The 27,721-nt window shown below is 46.5% G+C and overlaps 1 protein-coding gene across 6 annotated transcripts in view; it reads right to left on the bottom strand.

Moving 5' to 3' along the window:
* The window catches only part of HIVEP3 (HIVEP zinc finger 3), a 244,363-nt gene that overhangs the window by 57,888 nt on the left and 158,754 nt on the right, over positions 1 to 27,721 (bottom strand). For 4 of the 6 annotated variants that reach the window (XM_061450011.1, XM_061450009.1, XM_061450008.1 and 1 more), the window contains 3 exons: positions 27,512 to 27,606; positions 9,743 to 9,807; positions 187 to 5,847 (listed from right to left, as the gene is read on the bottom strand). In XM_061450011.1, coding sequence (XP_061305995.1) covers positions 187 to 5,301 — 5,115 coding nt within the window. In that variant the 5' untranslated portion in view covers positions 5,302 to 5,847; positions 9,743 to 9,807; positions 27,512 to 27,606. The remainder of the gene's footprint in view (positions 1 to 186; positions 5,848 to 9,742; positions 9,808 to 27,511; positions 27,607 to 27,721) is intronic. The other 2 variants (XM_061450010.1, XM_061450012.1) reach the window with 1 other exon arrangement.

Here is a 27,721-nt window from a genome sequence, read left to right as displayed (position 1 = left end):
TTATTTTATATATAACAGTGGGTTTTAGCTTCTTCATTCTAAAAGTTTCATTGAGAACAAGTGCTTACCAAACTGAGAGAGGGATGAATAAACTCCTATTAAACTAAGAATAGCAATTCCCCGTCCCTTGTCCCCCTCTTCCCATGAATCCAAATGGATGAGGAGAAATATATAGGATTGCATTACCTCGGTCATTTTTGGCTTCCTGGAGCTGGACGGGACAAGCCTGCCTGCCTCTGGACGTGGAGCAGTAGCCATGGTGTAGGTTTCCTTGCTCACCTTCTGCTTGGACCTCAGGAGGGACAGGGCTGCTTTAGTGGATATACCTGGAAGGTTAGGATTATACAAGCTAATACACCAGCTGGCATATACTGAAGACCTTCGGTCAGCTTGCTGGATATGATTTGGCTTTATGTAGTTTAAATAGCACCAACTGACATTAGTGGTTGTGTGGAGACTGGGGAACTGAAGTACCTTCTTCGTATCTGTACCTTCTCGAGACTTCACTGTACTATGAGTGACCTCAGACAGAGGTGCAGTGCTTGGAGGGTTTGGTGGAGACTGCTCCACCAGTTCTTTGGAGTCTTCTTTCTTCACGGGTTGCAAGGGTGCCTTGCTGAGGAACTGCTTGCCAGCTGGCTGCTTATACTCTTCCAGTGCCTCCAAACTTGGAGAACCTGAATGGGACACAGCTTGCTGTGAAGTACTGGGGATTTCCTTTGGCTCTGACTGCTCTGAGGACAAGCCAGGTGGTGTTTCAACCTCGACCCTCCCTTGGCTTTCTGCAAGCAAGTGAGACTTATCCTGCTTTTTCCCTTCCTCTATTGCACTGGGTGGCTTCACCACTTCCAACTTCTCTTCTGCTTCAGACACTTCCTCCTCTTTCACTCTCTTCTGCTGTTGTGTTTCCATGGTCAGCTCCAAGCTACCAGCTGGAGAGAGCATTCTTTTGCTTCCACCAACTGTTGATGTGCCTGCTTCCAGTCCAAGGACATTGTCTGATGGGGAGGTGAGTGGCATATACCCTTTCCGTTCTGGTAAGGGTAAGGGCACTCTCAGATATGGGCTCTGGAAAATGCTTCTTTGATCCTCTGTGATCATCTGTGCCAGATCAAAACCTAGTCCATGAACATCAGCGCTACAGACCAGGGTACCCTTGGGTTGGTGATCATCAAATTTGGGGAGTACGATAGAAGAGGAACTGCACTGGGATTGAGTGACCAGAATCTGGGAAAGCGTTGTGTACATTGCACTCCCATAGGATGGCATATTTGTCTGTATGCGAACAGGGACAACAAGTGACACCACTGGGTCTGACCGCGTAGGAACAATGAGCTGAGATGCAGATACAGTCGCCGAAGGACTTGTTGTGCAGGTCAGAGGATGCAACCTACTGTCCGAGTCATATTCCGTGCATGGGGAAAGAGTGGAGGCTCCCGCTGTTGCAAACAAACTGGATTTGATCTGTGGTAAATGTCCACCAGCTTCACCTGGCAACTGGAGAGCAAACTGAGACTGAAGGGGCAGAAAAAAGGCTGAAGGTATTGGTGAGGAGACGGGATAATGAACTGGCAGGAATGAAGGATGCTGCCTGAATGGCACCTCAGCTGGGTGAGACATCAGCGGAGGAGCGATATGAAGCGGGCCTGGGTGGATGAGCGTTTGTGGGAGAGGCAGTGGTGGGGTCTGAAATATGGAAGGAGGAATCTGAGGCATGGTGAACTGAGCAGAGAGGATGTCAGACATCGTGTGCGCTGCAAAGAGCTCTGCGGACTGCCCCGCCTGCGGCAGGAGGTGCTGGTAGGGAAAGATAGAAACCTGTGGGGACATGAACTGCTTTTCATGCAGCGTTAGCTGTGGTATGGGATGAAACACTTGCAGAGCTTCTGTGTACGGCTGGGTGTATGCTGGCTGAGGGCTGTCTTTTGGCTGGCTCTTTTCACTTGGGTAAGTACCGTGAGAGGGCAAAGGGGATGAAGATGTCGGCTGCTGGGGCAAACTTGTTGAAGGAGATTTACTTGTAGAAGGAATTGGATCTTCTGTCTCTGGCCGGCCTGTCGGGGCTGAGTCTGGCTCATGCTCTGGGTGCCTAGTGAGGGATGCTTGCCTAACTAGAAAGCATTTCCTTCGCTCCTGTGGAGCTGAGGAGGATGAGGGGCCAGGGGTTGAGGCAGGAGTGGTCGACAAGCTCCCGTAGTCAAATGATTTACTGCGGGTCTCGGACATCTGGGAAGGATGGGACACATTCGGTGTCTGCTCAGAAGCAGATCTCCGCATTTCCCTGGAATGGTGATGGTGGCTTGGTACCGTCAACATATGTGAGCCAACACCAGGAGGCTTTGGGTGGGATTCAGAGGGCTGGCTCGTTGACTCTGACTTGCCATGATCTTCACGATCAAATGAGACAGAGTGGCTGGAGCCATGGGATATGCTGCTTTCCTGACTTGGGCTTCGGGTGAGGGAGACAGATTCAAAACTGGACTCTCCGGAGGACTGAGCCATTTCTGCCAGCCGCAGCCTCTTCTTTTTTGGTGGAAGTTTCTCTGCTGGGAGCTGTGAAAGGGTCTGGCTCCTCTGCGGCCACTGGAATTCCTCTGTTTTCTCTGGCTCTTTCGGTGGTGGCTCTGGCTCCGTTTCTGGTCTGTCGGGCTCTTCTGTGACCAGAATCTCTGGGACCTGGATGTTGGGCTGGCGTACCAGCCTAGGCTGCAGGGAGTGAGGCGGTCGGCTGTGCTGGGGTGTCGGCTGAGATGAGTACTGTGGCAAGGGTTTGTCTTCTTCCAAGCTGCTCACTTGTTCGATAGAGTCAGACTTCTCAAAGGAGCTTGTGTGCTGGATAACAGAGATCTCCTTTGAGGTTGTCCTTCTCTCTTTGCCCTCTGCACTTGAAGCCAGTTTGGTATTCCTGGAATGGAAGCTGGCACTGACATCGGAAGGTGCGGGTTTACCCGGATCTGCTGGTGACTTAATGGATTCACGGGTTAGGTTTAACGTGACATCAGATGATGCTGGGTTTGCAAACTGAGTGCCTGGTGCAGTACTGGAGGAGGGAGTCTCAGACAGCTCAAAAGCTGGAGGCTCCTCATCATCACCAAGGCTCTTTTCCTTTCGCCTCTTTCGGAGCGGGGTGAGCTCCAAACTGCTCCCTAGTTTGTAATGCATCATCTGGGGCCACGTGTCAGGATCCGCAACACTTTTCTCAGTCTCTGAAGAGGTATGGGAAGTGGAAGAACGAGGCTTTGAGAGCTGCAGTTCTGAACAGTAGTATTTCTTATGGGCTTCATAATTGTCCCTTTTCTTATACCGAGCACCACATACGTTACACTCGTACATGAACCCTTTAACTTTCGGACCCTTCCGAGACTTTTTGGTAAGATCGCTTTCCTTGGTTTCAGGCTCCTCAGGAGGTTTGGAAACAGTTTCTTTGTTTGCAGAGCCAACCTCCTCTGAGACGTATTCTACCCCCAAAGGTAGCTCAATAGCTGGTTGTCGTTTTAGCATTCGGGGATGGGAAGAAAACGCTTGACTGCGGCTTAAGACTTCAGGCTCCATGATGTGATCATCAAATGAATAGCTACCTCTGAAGGTATGTGGGGAGCTTATAGTGCATGCAGCAGAAGGCATTGAGTGGCTTCTTAGGAGAGGCACTGTCTCTGTGGCACTGTGGGATTGCTGAAGTGACAACAATGATTGTTCGGGCTTAACTTTTTCACTGTGGGATGTCAAAACTTTCGCTGCATCCAACTGGCTACTGGAACCAGACTTGATGTCAAACTGAAACGGCTCTCTATATACACCAGACTTTGGAGATTCAATGCTGCTACGTCTAGATAAAGAGCTTCTTCTAGGCTTAACACTATCTATTTCACTGGTATCTACAACAGCTTCATTAATTGTAATTAGCTTAGTGATGTGTTCAATAACCTGTGTTCTAGGCACAGATAATGGTACCATACTAGGTTTCTCTTCACTAGACAGGTGGGGAAACCCCTGGGATGTGTTTGCACCTAACGCTGAAGTCCTTTGCCCAATTCTACCACATTTCCCAAAAATGATTTCTGCATAAGATTTTGCATTAGTATTTGGTGGGCTGATCTGCTGCTCTGCACTTTCTGATCTGGAGAAGTAGCCTGACTCAGTGCTCCCTTTGCTCCCGGGGCTCAGGAAAGCTTGCTCGTCTATGACCTTCTTCCGCTCGCTCAAGCGGAGTGCAAGCTTCTGCTTTATTGTATGGGTATCTTCGGATTTATGGCTCAGAGGATGGTCTGACGATGGCTCCGCAAACTGGGTGCTGTCTTCAAGAGACTGAGACATACTGGAATGAGACAATGAACACCGGTCATGGCTGGAGCCTTGGCTCCCTCCACTCAGCAAACTACTGGATAAGAGCGTGTGCTTCTGCCTGGGTGAGAGCTCTACCGAATGGCCCGACATCGCACCCGTTTCCTCCTCCGAATCTGTGCTTTCTCCTTCTGTTGGCTCTTCAAAGTCCTCCCCACCAATCCTCTCCATTTCCAGGCTCGATGGGTACATCTCTGCTCCGATCCCCGAGGCCAGCCCAGCTTTTATTCGATGAGCATGAGATTTCCTATGTTTATACAAATTGCTCTTAGTCTTAAAAGAAAAGCCACATGGAATGCAAGGGTATGGCCTCTCACCCGTGTGTGACCTGATATGTTTTTGGAGCACACTTGGCTTCGCACAAGGCCTGCTGCAGTACTGGCAAATATATTTGCCTGGCTTCTGAGGTTTCTTTTCCTTCTTGTGCACTTCTTCAGCTTGTTTTAAGGAAACCTGTGAAGGGCGAGGGATATAGACCTTTTGAACAGACGGCATGTCCTCTCCGGGAATGATCGGTGAATGGGAAGGTAAGAGCTGGCCGTGGTGAGAGTGAAGCCCGGGTGATGAAAAGGAGCCAGAGGGACCTGGTCTTACTGGATCAACTAGCTGCCATGTGGGACCTTCAAGGACATGCTCTGGTTTCCCAGGAGACATAAATGCTGGTGACAGTGCGTGCTGCTGAAGCTGCGAAACGTGGGGAGGATGTTCAAAAGAGGAAGGCTTAGGCTGCTTCTGATGTCCAGTCTTCTCCTGAGACTCCTCTCTTGGAATCGGCAAAGAACCAGAAAAGTGCTGCTGCGATATGATATCTCGGAGAGGGGTTCCTTGCGAAGGAGCAGAGCTGCCCTGGTACGTAGCTGCGGATGAAATACTGGCTTGGAAAGCCTCTCCTTTGGGAAGCCTCTTTCTTGGACTTTCCTCAGCCTTTTTTGTGCTCTTCTGGCTTTGTTCAGGATCCATGACCTTAAAAGGGTCTCTGAATGCTATTTCGGGAAGGTTTTGGCAGGCTTCATTTACGAATAATAAAGGTCTCTTCTGTAGATTCCCTGTTTTGCCTGCATTTGCTACGAAGCCGGAGCCGCCAGGAGATGGTTGTTGATTTAAGATTTTACTAAAGTGTCACTAGTTGCTATTTGATTCAAAAAAAAAAATGTTTCAAGGTCAATAAAGTTCACATTGGTAACACATGACAAACTACTTCAAAGAGAGAAAACTTTCCAAAACTTTTAGTCCAAATATTTTCCTTGTGAACTTGGTTAAGGCTTTAAACCTTGCCATTTTATTTCAGTTGACAGTGGCAAGCCTTCAAAGTCAAGATGCAACCCACAATGTGTCTCTTGTTTGTTATGCAAACCTTTGAAAACTTGAGAGTTTAGTGCTCATCTCACAATGATCTTTTTTTTTTCCTGGGCAAGGAAAATAACACTGAACGGTGTGTGTCCCCCTGTGTCTTCCTTCTGTTCCACTTTTGACTTCAAAAGTCTTGGAAAAGTATTTCCCACATTTCTGTAATTACATCCAAAAGAAAACAAACAGAAAAAATTACTTCAGCGTTTGTCTTGAAGCAATGAAATGCTGCTATGTCTATAGAGGGTAACAGTAAATATTTTGCACAAAAGTAAATCAGAGTCACTGACTGAAGGTCTGCCATTCACGAGACATTAATTTTAATGGTAATCTAAACATAAACTGTACCAAGTCAAACCTCAGAGTCTCATACTTAGTTCAATGCACACATAAGCTGGCTCTGCAACAGTAACTAAAGACAGTAACTTGAAACACAGACACTTTTGGAATATGTGTTAAAATGGTTTCAAACCTGAATTCCTTCTAATTTCCTGCAAATACTGATGGGTTTACAGGTTTGGTAATTATACTTCCCTCCCAAACAAACACCAAAGCAAAGCTGACTAAATACAAAGCACTGCCTAATGCAGCACATACATTCACTGACAAATAAAATGCAAATCTTTCCAGCATAAAACCCACTCTTCAGCTTGCAACAATCTTCAGTGTCATTTACAACAATAGCAGGTAAAGAGAAAGCACACGCAGTCTTATACTGAGATGTTGCCTCTTTAATTTCCTGCCTTTTGTCACCAAACAATGGTAAACCCAACTTGTAAAGGATGTATTTCATACAGGCGGGATGTCGAAACTGGCTGTCTATAAATGGGAACCCTTCTTACAATGAATTTGAATGGGAGGCTCTATTAAACCTACCTCCCTTGTCAGCAAATACAGCTATTACTGAGACACTTGGGGAGGAAATACTCTGATTCCACTGAAATAAGACAGCATCACCAAGAGATGGAATAGAAAATGGGTGGGATACTCCTAAGGAAAATAAGGATGGTGCTTTTAAGCAAAGAAAATTGATACATGTAATTTACAATGAGAAAAGAACTATCTTCTTTACAAAGCTATTATCTGCCTTAGGGTGCAGTGCCTTGCTATGACAGAATTGCAGAGGTTTAATTATGGGAAACGGCTCAAAGTCCTGCTGCTTTGATCCTGTCCCACGTAGTGGAAGGGTGCATGGATGCGGCTGAAACATAGCAGGGAAGCACTGGGGACTGAGATTTTAACTGCACAATGGCCCAACTTCATCTTGAAGAGAACTAGTGAAGTGTCAGCAGAAGAGGTTGGCTGTGTTCAACATGAAGTCCTCCAAGGATTACCCACTCCTTATTCATTCCTAAACCCTGTGGATTCTCCAAATTCAATGAGAAAAGAAAGACATGGAGTGTAATTTAACAGAGGTCCTACAAGGATGCCAGAGAGGGATTCTTTATGAGGGTCTGTAGTGATAGCACAAGTGGTGATGGGTTCAAACTGAAACAGGGGAGATTTAGGTTGGATATAGGGAACAAGTTCTTCCCTGTGAGGGTGCCCAGAGAAGCTGTGGCTGCCCCATCCCTGGCAGTGTTCAAGGCCAGGTTGGACACAGGGGCTTGGAGCAACCTGCTCTGGTGGAAGGTGTCCCTGTTTGTGGCAGGGGTTGGAACTGGAACCTTCCAACACAAACCAGTCTGGGATTCTATGATTAGTTATCATTCCAAATGTTCAGACCATCCTCAGCCTCTTCTGACGAACACATGGGCCCCAGCTGATTTGGTTAGGGATTCTGCACGGAAGTTCACATTTAAAGGACTGGTCAACAAACAAGCACACCTGCTGCCTGCAGCAGTGAGCACAGCCAGTCCGAAACCATCCACGCTGCTTTCCACATATTTTTGACATTACTGGAAATGGTCCCTGGCATGGGAATGGCAAGAGATCATTCTCCCGGCTGGATGTGGTTACTCCAGACTGATACATCCCCAAGGAAAATTCAACAGTGCAAAATAAAGTGGCAGAGAAAAACGAAGTCACAGAATCACAGACTGGTTTGGGTCGGAAGGGATCTTCATAGGGCATCTAGTCCAAACCCCCTGCAATGAGCAGGGACATCTTTAGCTATATCAGGTTGCCCAGAACCACTTCCAGCCTGGCCCTGAATGTCTCCAGGGATGGTGCATCCATCACCTCTCTGGGCAACCTGTGCCAGTGTTTCAGCACCCTCACTGTGAAGAATTTCTTTGTCACATCCAGCCTTTATATCCCTCTTATAGTTTAAAACCATGACCCCTCGTCCTATCACAACAGGCCCTGCTAAGATGTCCATCTTTCTTCCCTGTGAACTTAGAGGCATCGTAGAAGAAGGGAACAAGATGCCTAATGCTGCTCTGCCCAGCTCAGATACAGCCTAGGGTAGCTAAGAGTGTCTCACTGCATTACATCACATAAGAGATCATGTTCCTGCTGCTCTCCCTCTTGCCTCATGGGTCCCTCCAGCTGCCAGAAGTGAGGGACTGGTGTGGGTCAGGCTCCGTAGAGCTGGCTCCTTCTGGAAATGCAGTGGGACTAACACTGGGGGGGGGGGGGAGAAACCTACTCTTTCTTTTCTTCCTTATTGCCCTTCCAGTTTCTATTCTTTTCATCTCGGTCAAAACCTGCCCTCAGATTCAGCCTTTTAATATTCATTACGTTTCACCAGTTCTCCCCTTTGTTTCTCAGAAATGGCACATCTTTTGCTTTTACTTTCATCCCTCCCCCTTATGACCTGAGTAGCTTCTCCCTGTCGTGTTGTGCCTCTACTCGTTTTGCTCATCACTTTCACTTTGCAGGCGCTCTGCACTGGGCTCCCTGTAGAGCAGCACAGCAGCAGCTAACATACAGCAAGGCAGCACATGGGCTTTGGCACAACACAAGAATCACAGAGTCAGCTAGGTTGGAAAGGACCTTCAAGATCATCAAGTCCAACCATTCCCTCAGGACCGTGTCAGTCCAAACACTACCTCACTCCTAGAGACAAATCTTTAAGGAAAAAGTCCCATGGATTTTACTGTACATGGTTTCCAGCTGCTAACATTGCATGTCTGTGGCCAAATCCAGAGTACAGGCACTGAAACTGGGGATTCCAGCTATTATTTCTATTCAGACATCATTTCTTAGGGGTTTACTTGAGATGCAACTGAGTAACATGAACAGAAATGCCTGCTTTGTTCACGGTGACAGAAACAAAGAGATCAATGACAAAATCCCTTCTGATTTTAATGGGACAAAAATCTTACCCTCAAGCCTGAGACAAAATAAACAGAAATGCTTTTTTAGAAAGTCACAAGTGTTGGCATTTTGAATTACCTTATTATAGCAGAAATGAATTCCTGCATAGAGGTCCAGACACACAGTCTCCCCCAATCCCAAACCTCAACTAAGTCCACCTAAAGAGTCTGAGGAAGAGCTGACCAGTGTCAACTGCTAGGTCGGTCTCTCTGTGGCTATCAGCACCTCTATGCAGCCATCCACCCAAACAAGCTCTTTAACACTGGATTTGGGACTAAGCCCCCCCTAAGTGGGAAGAGAAGTGCTGGAGGCTGCACCTGACATGGGAGCTCCTGGTGGGAAGGAACATCACTGAAAAGACACTCACTGTTGTTCCTCAGTTCTTCCAAAAAACCTGCAACCCCATGCTTTATAAAGGCAGATAACGTGATGGCCAAAACATGGGGTGGAAGCTAAAGGGCATTCTGCTACCTGGAGATCATGGTCTTTGCAGCCAGCTCTCAACCGTAGCTGTGAACAGTGGGGCAGATGCCACCTTAGACCTTCAAAGTGATTTATGACTCAGAGGGATTTGCAATGCAAACAGTGGGCAGCAGCAGTAGATCTCCTGTCATTACCTCTTGTAACTCGACTCAGTAACACAAACCACTACTACAGCCAGGCAAAAGTCTATCAAAGAAAAGCAAAGGGAACCAAACAGAAATGCAGGTTCTGTTGCCAGGTTGAGTTTACTGCAAAGAGCAGTGCACACATCCAGGGTAAGCCACTAGGGAAGAAAACAGAGATTACTTACAGTGGACTCGGTAGTCTGTAATTTTGACGGTGTCTCCCTTTTGATTGCTCGCGATTTAATTCAGTCTGTAAAAGAAACAGCACGTTGGAGTTGTAACACGCATACATTAAAATGCCATCTCAGCAGTGAGCACACAGGACGTACATCAGGTGCCCTGATGGAGAGGATCGCTTGGTAACCAGAACAGTACACAAACTCAGTCCCAACAGCTGGAGAAGCCCTTGGTGACTGCATGCACCTCCTCTGGCACATTTATCCCAGGGGTGATGTGCATGCTCACAGTAAACACAGTGCCATGGGGTACTCCTCCTCCTGGCCAAGGCTGCAAGGGAAACCACAGCCTGGCTGGTGTCAGCCATGGCCAGATGCAGAGCAGACAAGGCAACAGCTCCGCACTCACACATGAATTTCATGGCAGCTCAGATATTGAGTATTCAGATCAGCACACAGGTGCTGCAGCCCATCCTCCAAAGCTTGTATTTAGTCCTCAGTTTTGCATTTAGTTTGAAGTAAACCACTCAGTTCCTCCACACTTCATAGCATCACAGAACATTTAGGATTGGAAAGCACCTTAAGCTCATTCAGTCTCACCCCCCTGCCACGGGCAGGGACCCCTTCCACTGGAGCAGCTTGCTCCAAGCCCCTGTGTCCAACCTGGCCTTGAACACTGCCAGGGATGGGGCAGCCACAGCTTCTCTGGGCACCCTGTGCCAGCGCCTCAGCACCCTCACAGGGAAGAGCTTCTGCCTGAGAGCTCATCTCAGTCTCCCCTCGGGCAGGTTCAAGCCATTCCCCTTGGCCTGTCCCTACAGGCCCTTGTCCCAAGCCCCTCTCCAGCTTTCCTGCAGCCCCGTTAGGCACTGGAGCTGCTCTCAGGTCTCCCCTTCAGGAGCCTTCTCTTGTCCAGACTGACCCATCCCAGCTCTCTCAGCCTGGCTCCAGAACAGAGCTGCTCCAGCCCTCGCAGCATCTCCGTGGACTCGCTCCACATCCCTCTTAAGTTGGGGACTCAGAGCTTTATTCTTTCTCAGTGGCAACTGGTTGCTAGAAAATAAATGATTAAAATCGTAATAAAAAGGTGGGGACTTTTTCTTTAAGAAGCATCAACTTTTTGTTTTAAAACTACAGACTCCTGCATTTACCAACACGATTCACACATTTGATTCTTAAACCCATTTCACACATGCAACATCTGCTGAGTTGCTGTGGACCTGCAGGGGGAAGAAGGCAAATCCAGCACTAAAGTCCAGTGACTTGGGTTCAATTCCCACACCGGTTACACATTTCCTGTGTGAAACTGGGCAAGTCAGATCGTCTGTGGGACGAGTTAGTCCCCATTTCTAAACTAGGGATACTTCCTCCTTTCACAGATGTGCTGTGAGTCATCTGTTAATGTCAGTCAGACCCTCGGATACTACGGGAAGGGAGAGACTCAGAGAGATAAACAGGGATCTATATAACTAGAAACAGATGGGAAGGCATCCAGGGGAGTTTCTCTGCTCATTGAAAAGTCTAAGATGGGATGCTGTGCTTAGTAACTTTCCCTTACATCACACGTTGTATCAGCAACTTCCCTTCTCACCTTTCCAAGCACCAAAGGGCTCCCATAGCTGCACCACAAGGAAAGCAAACAAACAAACGCAGCTCTCATTTTGCCAGCAAGGCATGTGCAATGGGTTAATCTAATTCATAAAACAGTTTCTCCAGAAAAGCGTTTCAGTCAGAACAGGGTAATTATTGCAAAATCTGCATATTTTAGAGCTAAATATTCCCAGAAATATCACCATTGAAACTAGACGGAAAAACGAAAACGGAGCAACAAGCACTGTGCAGCTTAGGAAGCCTCCCCAGCACAGCAGAGATCCTCAGACCATGAACAAACAGCAGCTGAGAGCTCCCTTCCTAATGCTAACACTCACAAATCCAGAAGACCCAGCAGTTTCTTCCTACCTTGAAGGTCAACACTCAGCTCTGCATCCTTTGGTAACAGTTTTAAGGCAGACCCAGCTCTTGCACAATGCCTCACCCTTGCTGCCTGGACCAGCACGCGGCTGCTCCATTTCCATCATCAAGAGCAGCAGGGATTTGAAGCCAGGCTGCTGCAGATATGGAAGGGCATGCCAGTATACCACTCATATTCCAGAGGGTTTGTTGGGTGTTTTTTACATTGTTAATGAAACTAATCCTGTTTTCTTGCTACCAAAACTCAAGAAACCCAAGTTCTCTCGCAGTGATCAAGCTGACCCTCAAGAGCCATTCAACGCTTGTGACTATGAAGAGGGATTCTGTGCATCACCGCCACATCTCCTCCTCAGGATTGCGGAAATCTCTGCTGCTTTCACTTCTCCCATACTCACTGGCATAAGAAAGTCATTAGTTTTGAAACTACTGCTGCATAATGATGCTTTCAAAATCCATCTGAATTGAACACTCCAGACCTGCCAAACCAAGAGTGGGAAGCCAGCTATCGGCAAGATGGTGATTCTGTCCAAGGTAACACGTCTTGCATACAGCTAAAGCAGTAATTGCCTTTCCCCAATAATATGTTCCCCCTGCTGAGCCTTATGGTTAAACTCATGTATTGAGAAACCTTCCAAAACGTTTGTACATCGTTTCAAACCACAGGAGAGGGGAAAAAAAAAAAAGAAAGGAAGGGACAACCACAGTTCAGATGGAGTTTATGACTTGTGCTCAATCTCATAATTGCAGGGTGAATCAGTGGGGAGTGAGGTTTTAGTCACTACCACACTCCCTGGTCTCATTGGCAGCAAGCTTTGTAGAGATCAGCTGAAAATGGTTTCCCCTTGACCCTCCCCTGACTTATTGATGAACCTCACCTCAGAGACTGCCTTGCCTTTCTTCTATGGATGCACAACCACGTCTGGATGGTCATGCACAATGGTTGCTGCACACTGCCTGCTCACATCTTCATTTGCCTGGTGCAAAAGCCAAGTGAACAATGGAGAGTGGAGGTATAATGCAAAACCCAGGCAGATACAGGGAGTGTCACAGATTGTTTTGCTGTATGAGAAGCAGAATCTTGCTTCAAGATGAAGCTCAGCCTTCTGCAGAGAGCAGACACAAAGCCTAGACACTGATTTGGAGAGAGGTCCTCCCATGCCACCGGCCCTCAGGATCAGAAAATTGATCCTGGTTCCTTTTACTGGTGTAAGAGTTGTCTCAGTTGCTCTGCAGTTGGAGGGTGGAGGTTTGCATCTGCAGCGAGTCACTGCCCTGCTCCTCCTGCCCTGAGGAACTGACTCCTCACACTGTCTGGTGAACTCAAGGGCTGGGACGGAGCGGAAGGAAGTGCACTACGGGAAGTTGAACAAAGACAGATGAACCACAGTGGAGATCAGGCTGACAAAATGCTAAGAAACAGATAACAGGCCAACTATTAGACATCACACTCAGTGCTCTCTTCTCATAGCAGGCTCTGGTTTGAAAAGGCCTGTAAGCAGCTGCTGGGATGAGGAGGGGATCCCACCCAGCCCCATGGCCCCCTTGCAGCAAGGCTGTTCTGCATGGGCCATGAGGTTGCTGTTTTGCATGTGTAGGTGTCTGGGCTCACTGCACACATCTTATCAAGCCCTATGCAAATACACACTAGACCCAGACCCACGCCGCAGGCAGGGTGCCTCATCTGCCTTTGATGTGTATCACAGTAACCCAGCAGTGATTTTATCACTCAGTGGGGGAAAAAAAAAAGGACCCCAAATCAACTACCAAAATGGAAACAAGTTTGTCTCAGCACTTTCTGTGTTTCGTTTTCAGCCTGCAATGATACACAGCAAGTGCCAGGTCCTGGCTGCTACTCGCACATCTGGACTGTGCTGTCCAAAAGGGACCAATTTGGAACCTCTTCTGTTGTTTGCTTCAGGAGGACAATTAACAGAGTAAGGGCTACCCAGCAGGCAAGCCTGCAGCTACTAAATTAGATGTTCAGTTAATCACTGCAAAAGAGTACTGAATGACAGAAAAGAGGCAGCAGCAGCAGCAAGGAAGTCATGACTGTGTGTAACAATGAAATTCATTTCCAGTCCTTGCAGAGCATTCCCCAGCGTTCCGTACACAGATTTTACCACCTGTGTTTTAGACCCCACAGCAGACTACGTAACTCCTGTATGGTTTTGCTTCATAAGGATGCAGTTGGTTACCGCAGGGGGTTGAAGCCATTCCACCACAGGGAAAACAAGGAATTTTGGTATATTTAACAAATAGAAGACAGGCTATGTGTGGCTGATTGCAGAAGTGACCAGGAATGAAGGACTGATAGATTGTTCAGGCAGGAAGGCGCTGCCTTGGCCATGCATGAGTATGTGCTGTGTGACATCCTGCATCACGGAGAACGCATCCTTCTGCCTGCCCTCAGAATGTACTTGCAGGATGTAGCTGGGTCACTGATGTTGCCTGCAGGGCACAGCAGGTTTGTAGGCCTGAACAAAACCAAATGAGGAATTTGAAGACAATGAAACCAATTAAAAGAAACTTTTAACATGCAAATTCCATCTCTGCTCCTTGATAATTTTACTCTTTGAGCTATTACATAAACTGCTTTTTGTCTCGTCAACAATAAAGCAGAAGCAATTAAGCAAAATGCAGTAAAACTTAAGCCAAATAAAATTAAAACAGACTCCAAGATTATTGTATAAACTCACTAAAATGACAAAGTGATCTTTCAAGCTGACATCACAAAAAGCTTCCAGTTTGCATTGGATAGAGAAGCGAGGAAAAGAAATGCTATGGAAAACATCTCCACGCAAACATCTCGCACAGGGAGGGAAGCTTTCTGGTGGCTGCGAGCTGCATTAACATCTATCCTCATGCAGAATTACAGTCCAAGCCCACAATAAGGCTCCCTCTATTTATACAGGCTTAGCAAAATGGGGCAATGAAGCATCCACTCCTGAATGTATTTGCACCTCTGGTCATATCTATATAGACACTGAACTAGGCAACAACACACAATGCTCAATAAACTAGGGAGGGATGCGGAGCTGTTGGAGCGAGGCCAGAGGAGGCCATGGAGATGCTGCGAGGGCTGGAGCAGCTCTGTTCTGGAGCCAGGCTGAGAGAGCTGGGCTGGGTCAGCCTGGAGAAGAGAAGGCTCCTGAAGGGGAGACCTGAGAGCAGCTCCAGTGCCTCAGATCATGACCTGCCAGGTGGGTAATCCCTGCTGCTGCTGCAAGGAGAAGATTGCATCACTTCAGGTCATCACCTCACCAGCTCTCACTGGCTACATCAGGATCTGGAGGACGTTGGTATTTCGCTAGGAGGTCCGCAGGGAAATCCAGGCTGCCCTAACCGCGAGGAGCAGCTACGCCACAGCCCCCAGGCTGGGAGGTTGATGGCAGTTTGTGACTGAAATCCGAGGACCGATCATTAAGGATCCCATAAGCCCTTCTGGGCAACCACAGCCTGAAATTCCCACACTGCTGGACAGGAGGTTTTCCTCTGCTGCCTGCCCTGTGGTACTGTGCAAGGCTGCTGCATGCTCTCACCCAGCTGCCCTCTCTCCATCCATGGTATTCCACCACTGGAAGTGATGCACTGAGTTAACCAAGCTCCTAAGTGCTCTAAGGGTAGAAGATACTAAAGAAATACAAATACATAGAATCACAGAATAGTTAGGGTTGGAAAGGACCTTATGATCATCACGTTCCAACCCCCCTGCCATGGGCAGGGACACCTCACACTAAACCATGCCACCCAAGGCTCTGTCCAACCTGGCCTTGAACACTGCCAGGGATGGAGCATTCACAACCTCCCTGGGCAACCCATTCCAATGCCTCACCACCCTAACAGGAAAGAATTTCCTCCTTATATCCAATCTAAACTTCCCCTGTTTCAGTTTGAACCCGTTACCCCTTGTCCTATCACTAGAGTCCCTAATGAAGAGTCCCTCCGCAGCATCCTTATAGGCCCCCCTCTGATACTGGAAGGCTGCTATCATTAATTCTCTGAGTTAGGATGATGCAAAAGCAGGATGCAGATGGGGAAATTATTGCATCTGAGCACAGCCCCTGATGAGAAAAACAAAAATACATCAGATCTTCCTAAGTAGTGTGTTATTTTCTGAACACAACAGCAATGAACAACACTGTATTATGCCAGTCTGTATCTTATTTAGCCAAATACAAAGAAGAGATCTTGAAAGTGACAGTGAAAAAACCCATGGAACCTCAGTGAAAATATTTCCAAAAGGAAAACCTCCCTCACTGATTCAGGACCAAAGACAATGGGGTTTTTCCTACCCTCAATGAAAAGACAGACAGAGGAGAAAATGGTCCCTTTATTCCCGACAAGCAAAACCAGCGTTTCTGATCCTATCACCAGGCTGGCAATCTCCTACTTACAGAAACAGTCTTGACTCACTGGGACCATATACTGAAAGTCATTTCTATTATGTCATGTAACTGAAATGGTGGGGAAAAGAGCAGATCACACACACGGAGCAAGCACCTGCGTGTCCCCAATGCCACCCTCATCCTGAGGAGCTTCCTCGATAAAGACTTTGCTGTGTTTTCCTTATGTGGCAGGGGAACTGGTGCAAGAGGCAGTATCATTCACACAACATTTCCCAAAGTCAATGTTTCCTCAAGCCAACGTGGAGCTGCTGAAACACCCTGCACTGAGCTGGGCAGATGGAAGCAGAACCAGCTGCTAGAGATGGTGCAGCTCGTACAGTTCCTCCTCCCCAGCAACGTGCCCCCAGACCTCACTTTGAAAGTATAATATCTATCCTGCAGATGTCTGTGCACACACACACAGATCTGAGCATCCCCGAGTCCAAATGACAAGCTGCATAGCTCTGTGCAAGCAGCTACGAAGGGTGTGAAGACATGTCATTGTTGGAAGACCCTGGTGTTCCTCACACCAAAAGCATGGGGGTTCAGAGGGAGATGTCCCATTTTCAAACTCTCAGACTGCCCGTAGAGGCCAAGCAAGTCACAAAAACCACAGAACTCATTTTAAATCAAGATCTGCATTTGTTTTAGAGGAAAGAAAGAAAAGCCATGGCTGAGTTTGGAGGGAATGTTGTCAGCTTTGTAGGAAGAAAAGAATCGTCTGGGCAGTGTTTGCTTCCTTGTCATCACAAGCTTTACAAAACTCCCTTGTATGCACATACAAAAATATACCTTATGCCAGTGAAACGAAGCAGCATTTAATGAGAACCAGAATGTGTTTTGGTTAATTTCCAGGTGATTGGCCTCTTATTAACAGATTGTTCTTGTAGATGAATGCAAATATTTACACAGGGACCCCATGGGCTCTGTGTCCATCTAGTCTGGTTTTTCCCCTCATAAACCTGTTCCTCGGGAATCCACAGCACTGGCACTCACTTAGGGAATGAGAGAAAACCCAGAGCAGGGTTTTCCACATCTTCACCACCCCAGACAGGATCACCCTCCGCACCAGAGAGTCTCGTCTCCACTTCTCTAAATCCCATTGGATTAAAGTATCAATCAAAAATTCCCCATCCCCGACTGCTGCACAGGGCTGCAGTGAGACTGAATATTCACTCTGGCATCTACTGCTTCCAATGGACTGTAGTGCCTCACACTAGACCATGTCACCCAAGGCTCTGTCCAGCCTGTCCTTGAACACTGCCAGGGATGGAGCATTCACCAGTTCTTTGGGCAAATGAGGGCCTCACCACCCTCACAGGGAAGAACTTCTTCCTCATCTCTAATCTGAACTTCCCTTAAATTTAAGCCCATCAACCCCTGTCCCATTGCTACAGTGATATATGCTGCTATCGTATCCACCGACCAGATGAACTCCTAACATATCAAAGCCAGAAGCAAAATGACACCTTAATATAGATCAGGAGAACAAGACCACTTCAGTGGCGCAAAGCTCAACTTTCTAACCCTAATAGACTTCTGGAATTTGTTTCTAATAGCTAATGAATTAAGAATCAGCCAATTATGTGTACCTTTATTACGATGATTCTAATGAAATAAAGTGTGAACTTCTGTTTAAATGGAAATGAGCTCACACTGCTGAGCAGAGACACTTCTAAAATATCTTTTGGCACTTCACAACTGAGCTCATCAGGGTTTTGAGTTGGAATGGCATTAAAGCAATGATATGGAGGTTGAATAGGAAAGATTTCCAGGCAAATAAATGTTTTTCAAAGCATGGTCCCACACCCCTAGCAAAAAAGTTGGATCTATCCTTGTGCATAGTCATGCAGGAACTCTGAGATCATATTCCTTCTGCTTAACGCTTAGGGCTCAACAGCAATTAGTTAGGCTTCAAACTGTTTATTTGGTGATATTTAAAAAGAATTTAAATGCATTTGGCAAGAAAAAAATGGACCAAGATTTTCATTAACACTTCCAATTTTGTTTTTTTTTTTTTCTTTAAAAGCAGGTTACTTTCTTCTAAGATGTTAAAACAACAGCCATTAAACCTGCAGAGAACCTACATCCAGAAATCACTTGTGTGCCTCCTGCTTTGCAAAGCCTCAAGAGGAAGAATGCTTCAAAAAATCCCACTGACGATGAACTGACTAAACAGCTAAGAGAGCACAAAACCCCTCAGTGTTTGAAAGAAGCAAGAAATCCTCTGGTCAAAGATCACAACCAGCTATATACATCGGAATGTTTGATTAAGTGGCTACTTTAAAAGAACCGAACAAAACAACCTTAAAACTAACATCTTTTGGCTAAATGGATTCTCACCCACATTCACCTCTCCTCCTGACCAAGCCTTATCAGCGTGAGAAATAATAGGAGGTGTTTATGAGAGTCCTGACACCCTGATTTTTGTCCAGCTGCTTTGGTTACATCTCACACGCCTCACACGTGGATTCACAATGGGCTCCCCGCTGCCATGTCCCAGAGAACCAACCAGGTTTTGCAAAACACCATCTACAAAGCACAGCACTAAAGCAGCAACTCTTTCTTGACAGGGCTACTAAAAACAAACCAAAACGACCTCCACCTTAACACGAAGCCCACCTCCATTATCCATAACAAGCTGGTTTTGCTGTGTCCCAGGACTGCCTGCTAAAACTGCTATAGAAGCACCACGTGTTATAATAAGACTTCTCTCTCTACCTTACCCTCAATCTGCTAAACAATGTTTGTAGATGAGGCAAGTCTGGAATTGCCTCCAGCGTCTTTAGGAAAGGTTAAAAAGATATATATATATATATTAAGACAAGAAATCTATTACAGGGCCAGCATTCCTGCTTTATGCCTGAGCATTCGCAGGCAAACAAAAAGAATAGCTACAGGCCTTGACAGGAATGGAGCCAACCATTTACTGGTGTAGGTCTGGTTTATGACTGCTGTCACTGCAGACACCACTCACTGGCTGTAGGCAGCAGATAGCAGAGGCTGTCTTTCATCTGCTCAGCAGCTGAACAGGGCAGTTATGTCAGGACAAGTATAAAACAGTGGGGGACAGGCTCAGAAAAGGTGTTGCATGAGGTTTCTGCATGCCCCTGAAGGGACAGCTCCAGTCATGTCTTGTTAACAAGGGGAACGCGGAGATCACCTGTTAATGGAAGAAACAGCGAGGCCAGGTTTGGAGGAAGAGTTCCTGTCTTTAAATAGACCAATTGACATAGTGGGGAACACCCAGATGAGCTTCCAGCCACATCAGCCCCGTTGCAAGTCAATAACACTACAACTTCTGCAAGAGCAAGTCATTAAATTGTCGGGGCGGGCAAATGAGGCACAGCAGGACAGAACTCCGCTGCGGCTTGATGGGAAGGGGCAGATAGCTATGGGATCTGCTGCTCGCCCCTTGCTTTGCACAGCAGCCTGCAGAGCAGCAATCCTCCCTGCATGCTTCCTTTTGCTTGCAGCCTGTGCTCTGGGCGCATGGGGTGTGCCCCGCTGCAGGCGACAGGATGTGGTCCCACACCTCCTGTGCACTCTGCCTACTGGTGCGCAACATAGAGCACCCTGAGGGCTCAGAAACCCTGCAGAGAAACACGCCATGAAGGTTGCTAAGATTTCCCCCCAGCTCCTCCACCACCTCTTTAGCTGACCACGAGCTACCCAGGAGATTCTCCTCTCTGCTTCCAGGTTGCAGCAAGTGAAGAGCATCTCTCTGCACACCTCCCGGCACCCCTGCTGCATCACCCATGGCTCCTCCATCGTGCTGGGCTGCACACCAGAAGGTGGTGCTGCAAGAATGGTGTAGAACCGATTGCCTGACCTGAGCTGGGGTGGAAGATGCTGAATCATCCTTCAGGCTTTGTGGAGGCCTCACTGCCTACCAGACCTGCTCACCTGAAACCAAGAGGGTCCAAAGCTGAAGGAACCCAAGCAATTAATTGGCCATTTGGGTAGAAGCCCTCTTCTGAGAAACATGAAATTATGACCTTGGTTTTCTGCTTTGCAAAATGCTCCTCTTTGAGCCTTTTGCATTCATTCATGAACAACAGGATTATGGGGGAGGAAAGCCATAAACATGGCCCCGCTTTGGTTGCGGAGAGAGGATGCTTGGGCACACAAGTAGCAATGTGACCACACCCCCAAAATGACAGAAACATGCCTTTTTTGATTCCGTTTCTCCTAAAAGTCAGTTTGGAAGATGCTGTTCCTGCTCACAGCCAAAGGATGTGGCATTCTTACAACCAAAACTGGAGTTTAAGAGAAGGGTCCCCAGAAATACCACTAATAATAAAAAATATTGTTCAAAACAAGAGGGAAGTTGAAGCTTGGATGCAAAAGTGTTAAATTAAAACTATATGAAGTGCATGATAGATGCACAAGAGTGTTTTCACAGTGAGCTGTTGCACAGCTCACAAACCAAATACTATGACCTGCAGGGGCTTGAGGGCTCCATGGGCTATTCTGTGGTGCCACATCCTAACACCAATGACCTGGTGTGCAGTTAGACCAGCATTTGACTTGGCAGTTCCTATTCTTAGCCCGAGACTGAACATCAAACAGCATTCATGCTCACATTTGGGGGGTACTGCAAGATACAGGATTGCAGGGAAACAGACTGTAGTCAAGGCCCTTGATATTTCAGAGTAAGCATTTCCAGGAAGATTAAAAGGGTCTTCAGAGATCCTCAGATGTTAAGACCAGAAGACAGCATGATAAATGATAAAGCCTGACCTCCTGCTAAACACAGGCTGCAGAACCTCTCAGACATTTCTACATCAAGCTTATTACTTGCCCTTGAGCTCCAGTATCTCTCAAGAAAACAGAAAACAGTCTTGATTTAAAGACTACAAATGGTGGTAGAAGCAGCAGTGCTCACCTAAGATGTTCCAGTGATTGATTTCTTCTAAGATTCTGTTCCTTTTTTCTATGCTTCCTTGTCGAGGTTCATTGCCTAAACTTCAATGAGAAATACCCCGACTATCACGAGCCAAGAACGCATCTTTGTGGGCCCTTCCTAAAACCAGCCATAGATGTTGTAATTCCCCACCTACAATTACTATTTGAGATCTATTTGGGGTAAGAGAAACATATTTTAAATTTTAGACCTTACACAAACCAAAACACAGCGGGTTCTTGGAAACGTGCCTCTTCTCAATCAGCCTCCAATACATCTTACACAAACTTGCTGGCTGCAACTGGTTTTGAGGGCTGCAGAGGCTGACTGTGACACTGTGGGAGCCAGAAACCATCACTGTTTTCTCTGGTCCTGGAGACACTACGGTGCTGAAAGTCAAAGGGGAATAAGAAAGGCATACTTCTATCCTTTGCAAGCTAGTTGACATTCCACTACCCACATCTGGCTATCCACCAATGACAAAATTCATAGTGGTTTTCTTTTTTTGTAGCACCAAGATTTTTTAAATGTTATTCTTAAATACTGAAAACAAGGGGAAAAAAAAAAGAAGAAAAAAAAAGGATTATTTTATTGTTAGCAATGACAGGGCTTCATAACCACAGAGTGCACAGCACCCAAGACTCAAAGTTCAACACAACGCAACCATCAGCCTCTGCATCTTGGCTCCCCAGTGCCCAGCTGGAGGACTGGGTATGCGGGCTGTTGCTTTTAAAGCTCTGTTCCAGTTCCTTAAAGCAACAATAAATCTGCAGGCCTATTATAGATATTTAAAAAGTAAACCTAAGAGGGAAGCAGATTTGGTAGCTGCTCCATCTGGCTGGCACATTGAACCGAGCTGAGCTGCACTCCGTGGTTCAGGAGAGACTCAAAGCAAGGTCAGACATTAAGACCAGCTCCAGAGCTGCTTCCCCCAGCAGCACGGAGGAACTGGTTTACTAGAAGACACTGTATAAATATTTTGGTGAGCTGCAAAAGGAGGAAGCTTCCCCAGCCCCGGGCTGACTCGTGTCACGATGAGTTCCCAGGCACAATGCTCAATGAATGCCATTATATGAAAGGGTGTTTATTTCCCATTGCCAGAACACACAATCCCGTGTCTTACCCGACGGCCCTGCAGGCTGCCACGGAGAAACTCCTCTCCAAAAGAGAATGGGATGTTTATGTTGGGATTAACACTTTGGCGGCAGCAATGGGACTTCCCCCAGTCCCTGCACTGCTTCAGCCCCTGACCAAGCAGCACTGGGGGCACAAACGTTACCACTGACACTCCCCCATATCCAGTGAGCTAATTAAACCTCTTCATTCCAGCACAGACAGGGGAGATCGGGGCTTTTCCCACTTGTTTCATTATCTCACCCGCTCACTGGCTTTGATGCTCTGAAGATGATCTTGTTCCCACCACCGAGGGCAACGCAAGGAACAAACTTGTCTGAAAGAGCTGCACTGTAGTGCTGGGCAGATCTAATCAGCAGTTGAAGGGGGTTTATTTCCCTGGGGTATTTCATTTGCACTCCAATTGTCATTTCCTTAATGAAGACAGATGAAGGAAACACCAGGTTAAGAAGCCCGTATCCTTGCAAGTAAAAACAATACGCCTCTGCTCAGCCCCAGCAAAGGTCCTGCCTTGCACGCTTTTGCTTTGATAACAATTGGGATTTTCTTTAACTGTTTCTGCACTGGGGTCACTCCTGTCTTTGAGGCAGCCATTCCTGAAATGCACAGTAAATAAAATCAGAATTAGGCCTAATGTGACCCTCTGCTCCCATCCCTACTGCCAGTTTGAAACAACACATTTCTAACAGCTTGGTTTAGCCCGGGATCCCAAGTGCAACACCAGCGAACCCTAGACAGCCCCACAAAAATAGAAGTGCATCGTTCCTGTATTACAGCTGAAACACAGGATCCTGGAGAAGTGTTGCAAGACAAGCCTGTATCAGAGCTTAGCCCAGACGTCCTGTTTTGCCTCCCTTCATCATGATAAGCTTCTCTTTTTCCATTCGAAAGAACCATGTTTTAAGCAAGCAATATTTTCCTCCCACTTCCTATGCTGCAATCTTTCCCTTGAATTGGGTGGTGGATCCTCATCACTTCTTCCAGGAAGACAAGAGGATCACCACTTCATTGCAACGTACTGCAGGTTAATGCCACCATAGAAAGCTCTAGGAAGCATGAGGTTTTGAGGGTTCAGAGCTCTGAAATTCATATGAGAAGGAGAGAAGGTGGAAGATTACAGACTAGCACCCAATTCTCTGACACCAAGAGGGCTTTGACCTCAAAGAGAACAGGATCTGACTGTGGGTTTATGTACATCATCATACAACTTGCATTACTTTGATCTGCTTTCCTGTTGTTTAGCAGCGAGACGTGCACATCTCCACATGGCCAGGAGTTCTTGGCCATTTGTGGTACACAAGGATACCAGTACAGTCATCACTTTAAGTAAAAGCTCTCCTTTGTGTCTTCCCAGCAAGGAAGCTCTTTCCCCCGAGATGTTGGGATATTCTTTGACAGTGCGGGAAGGCAGAGTCATCTTCTGCTCTCTAGATACTTCTGTAATGCCCTGCTCCACCTCCTCACCCAGTATCTCTGGCTCTTCTACTTCTTCCCTGTAGCTCTGAGCACCTGCAACAAGTTTTAAATCTCCACTTTATTTCCCAGAGGAGCCATCTCATTCTGCATTACTTCCCTTAGTCATTATTTCTCATTTGATGTGACAATGCATCCATTCTCCAAAGCACTTCGGGACACTGTCCACATACAGAATGTGCTGTATTAGCTACCAGACACCTCCAGAAGAAAAACCTGGTCCAGAGTTTAATGTGACATTTCAGCCTTAGGGGCAAAGCCAGCGACCATAGAGCTAATCAGAAAAGTCCTCATGGCCACGTAGACCTTTCTGTACGATCAGCAACTCACCTCTGTTGTTTCACCCCAGGGTGAAGGTAGGAAAGGTCAACTCTCTATGAATCATTCCCTAAGAAAACATCCCCAATTAAAATATAAACCATTGCTGCCACAACACCAGCTTCATTTTTAGAAGCAGCTTAAAATAGAGTGCGTGTTACCGTGTGAAAAACCATCTCCTCTCTGCTTTGGTTAAGGATGACATAAAAGCAACGATACACCCTCCTCTGTGGAGAGGCACTTCACACCCTGCACCAGGATCACTGCACACCACCAAGCTAAGAGAACAGACTGAAAACAAAAGGAGGGGGGGGAAGTACAAAATGGATCTTAACACCTCAATGAGATACCAGGATTAAGGACAGGAATGTAAAGGGATGAGACAATGAAGATTTTGGAAATAAAGGCATATTTCCCCCTAAAAAGTGAAAAGAAAGAGCTGTTGGGAAAGGGTTTTGGTTTCTGATAGCCAACCCTGGGTCTGAAACGGATGCTGATGCAATGTGAACTCTTGGTTGCTGCTCTGAAACCATGCAAAGACTTGACATATCCTGATCTGGCAGTGCAGTACACTCTTCTGCACCAGCAAAGTAATGGAAAAGGAAAGGAAAACAGCCCTTGGCAGCAGGGTGCATCACTGCACCAACACCATAGGGTGCCTGTCCCTTGAAATAGGCTCCAGTTGACACAAGGACTTGAGAGGACATCCAATCCTCAGGTATCCACCAGAAACCATTGCAGATAATGAAATCTGTGCCAAGAGCAAATACTTTTCCACAGTTCCTAAAAGGGGCCTGTAGGAAAGATGGGGAGGTACTTCTTAGCAGGGCCCGTTGTGAAAGGATAAGGAGTGATGGGTTTACACTAAAAGGGAAGATTCAGGCTGGATGTGAGGAAAAACTAGTTGAGGATGTCCCTGCCCATTGCAGAGGGTTTGGACTAGGTGGCCTTTGAAGGTCCCTTCCTACCCAAACTATTCTATGATTTAACTGATAAAGATGTAGAGTAATGGTCATAGCATCCACACAGGAAAAATCTTCTGGTCTTTCAGACTTGCAAAACTCAAAGCCATCTTAATATTTTGATTGAAGCTTTCAAGGAATAAATATGAGAATAGAGGGATGAATCTGATGGAAAATTACCTCCTCTGACAGCTACTGTTCTCCAACCTTCGCTATACGCGGATACATATGGGCAGGGACATATGCAAAGCCATACAGTTTTGTTTAGTGAAAATCAGAACAGCTTTTCAGAAATGGAAAACAGTAAGGGGGGAAAAAACAGGGAAAAAAGTGATGGGAAAAGTCAGTGGCATATGCAAGTGAGAAAAGATATGGCTTCTGGTGGGACTCAAGTGGAAAATTACAGAGGGACTGCTCCAGAGAGGGAAAGCCAAGTGTGGGATGGGGCAAGGGTGCTCTGCAGATAAGGGGTTTGGCCATACCAGAGGATCAGGAGCAGAAATAGGCTGTGCCTGAGGGGAAATTTGGGACCATCCTCAAAAAAGAAGCTGTGAGAAGAAACCCCCCCAGCACAGGGGTAGCTGGGTCAACTCCAGATGGGCAATATGGGAAAGGTGACAGGAGATGGATTTGCTGACAACACAACATGCAAGAGGAGATGGAGAACTAACGGCTGGCTCTAAATGCTGGATACAACACAATTCTCCCTGAAAGCCCAAGCAGCCTGAGATTTAGACACTGCCCCATGTGAAACAAGCCAAAACTACTGCTAAAACTCATCAAGATTTCAAACAAAACTCCTTAGATGCGCTTTTATTTCACATAATTAAAAGCCAGATGGCTAAATTAATCCTAATTAATGTGATTAGGATTATTGCAGTGGTAGGAATCATTTACTGGTATCAGAAGCTTTTTTTCCCTTCTCTCCAGAAAGAATTCCCTTTGTGCACCTGCTTATAACACCACCATACTAGATAGCACATCCAAAATGCAATTCCATTACGGTCAGGAAAGATTTCATGCACTCAGTGAAATGCAATGAATAAATACAAAATCATTCACATTATGTACTCTCTACAGGGATATTTAAGGCTTTTTCCTCCAAAGTAAATCAGTTTTATGTAGTTGAAGTCCTTGAAAATATCAAGTTGCAAGTTTTTGTTCACAGCACTTCATTTCTTCTCAAATTCTTGGAACTTTGGTAAAGACACACAGGTCACAGAGGAGGGGATGAGAAGTAGCATTTCTCATGCAGCTCACTCTATGAGCCCAACGCAATACTGGCACCCTGTGCCTCAGTTTACCCCTCTGCAACATGGGAACAGTATTTCTGACCCTATGGCAGAGGTGCTGGAAATCCTAATTCACCGTCAAAGCTCTGAATTCCAAGGAGAATGGCAGGTAGAAGTTATGTTTTCCCATTTAAGCTTTAATTTCCAGAAACAGCAAATGTCACAGAGCAGACGAGGTTTGAAACAGAGCGCTGTTCTGAAAAACATTTATACCTTTAGGTGCAGCTACCAACAAACCCCAGCTTCACACTCCTCTTTAAGAGGAAAACCAAGAAACTAATTCTCATTTGAGTTCATTTGCAACTCATTTCCTTTGGGCTCCATCCACCGGTTTTGTTTCCATATCTTATTTGTTCAGCAGTGACAGGGACATAAGCAGTGGCTGTCCACTGTATTTTTGGTCTCTGTGGGCAGCAGCTGGCTCTCCCCCCTGCATTATATATATGAGCTTGGTCTATAAAGCTGCATTTATCAGACCCCATGGAAATTCCTAAATCTCGGAATACTACACCTTTTGCCATCTGCACCAAAATGAACCTATGTAATAGTCCACTGGCACAGAAACACAGTGTTTGAGCCAGAGGGTGAAAATGCAAGCAAAGGACATAGACATCAACTGGGACATAGCCTTGCTGCCATCCACAGCAAGTCCAACACACCCCCACCATCACCCACAACTGCTTCCTTGGCTAGTAAGGCATGAAACAAACTGCATTTGCTTTCCTTCCCTCTGGATCTCAGCCCCAAACACTCTTCGTGAAAGAAGTATTTGCAAAAGGGACACTACAGGATGTGAACAGGAGGTGGGTTTTCCATTGAGAACAAAGGCAAAAAGAAAACTGCAACAAATAGATGGGGAAAAGTTGCCTATTTTCGAAGGAAGCACAGCTTCTACTCTTTCAAACTAGAGAAAAGGTAGAGTCACCCTGTTAATTATGCAAGGTGCTGTCATAAAGGCCAGGTTGGACACAGGGGCTTGGAGCAAGCTGCTCTAGCAGAAGGTGTCCCTGCCCGCGGCAGGGGTTGGAACTGGATGAGCTTTAAGGCCCCTTCTAATCCAAACCAGGCTGGGATTCCATGACTCTACAGCAAATTTCTCACTACAAATCTTCAAGAGGGCTGATGAAATCTCTTGCTTTTGGACACAAACCTCATCATCCCAGGGAGCTGCTTTGACTTTTGTACCTTTTGCAAGGCAAATGCATCATTGCAGGATGCTGCCACAATGTGCACTGCCAAAGGAAAAGACGCATTGAGGGGGTGCCCAAGGTGTCCTAGCTCTCGCACAATTTGGTATCTTTAAGATTGATTTGAATGATGGAACACAGAATGCTTACTACAGTTGCTGCTGATACCAGGCTGGGACAGGCTGAAAGTACTTCGGAGGCCAGGATTAGGATTCAAAATGATCTTGATAAATTGTAGAAATGGTCTGGAAAAAAACAAGGAGAAAGACAATTCAGAAACGATGGATGAGCAGTGCTAAGACAGGAATCACCAATGGCAAGGGAAATGATTATTATCAGCTCACAAAGTTGGGGTTTTCT

This window comes from Pezoporus flaviventris, unplaced genomic scaffold (genome assembly GCF_033815535.1).
Source record: "Pezoporus flaviventris isolate CSIRO_AGI_PZ_B2104156 unplaced genomic scaffold, CSIRO_AGI_Pfla_v1 ptg000008l, whole genome shotgun sequence".
In the NCBI taxonomy this organism is placed as follows: domain Eukaryota; kingdom Metazoa; phylum Chordata; class Aves; order Psittaciformes; family Psittacidae; genus Pezoporus; species Pezoporus flaviventris.
Note: the sequence above shows the minus strand (reverse complement) of the source record. Positions and strands in the feature narration are given on the sequence as shown.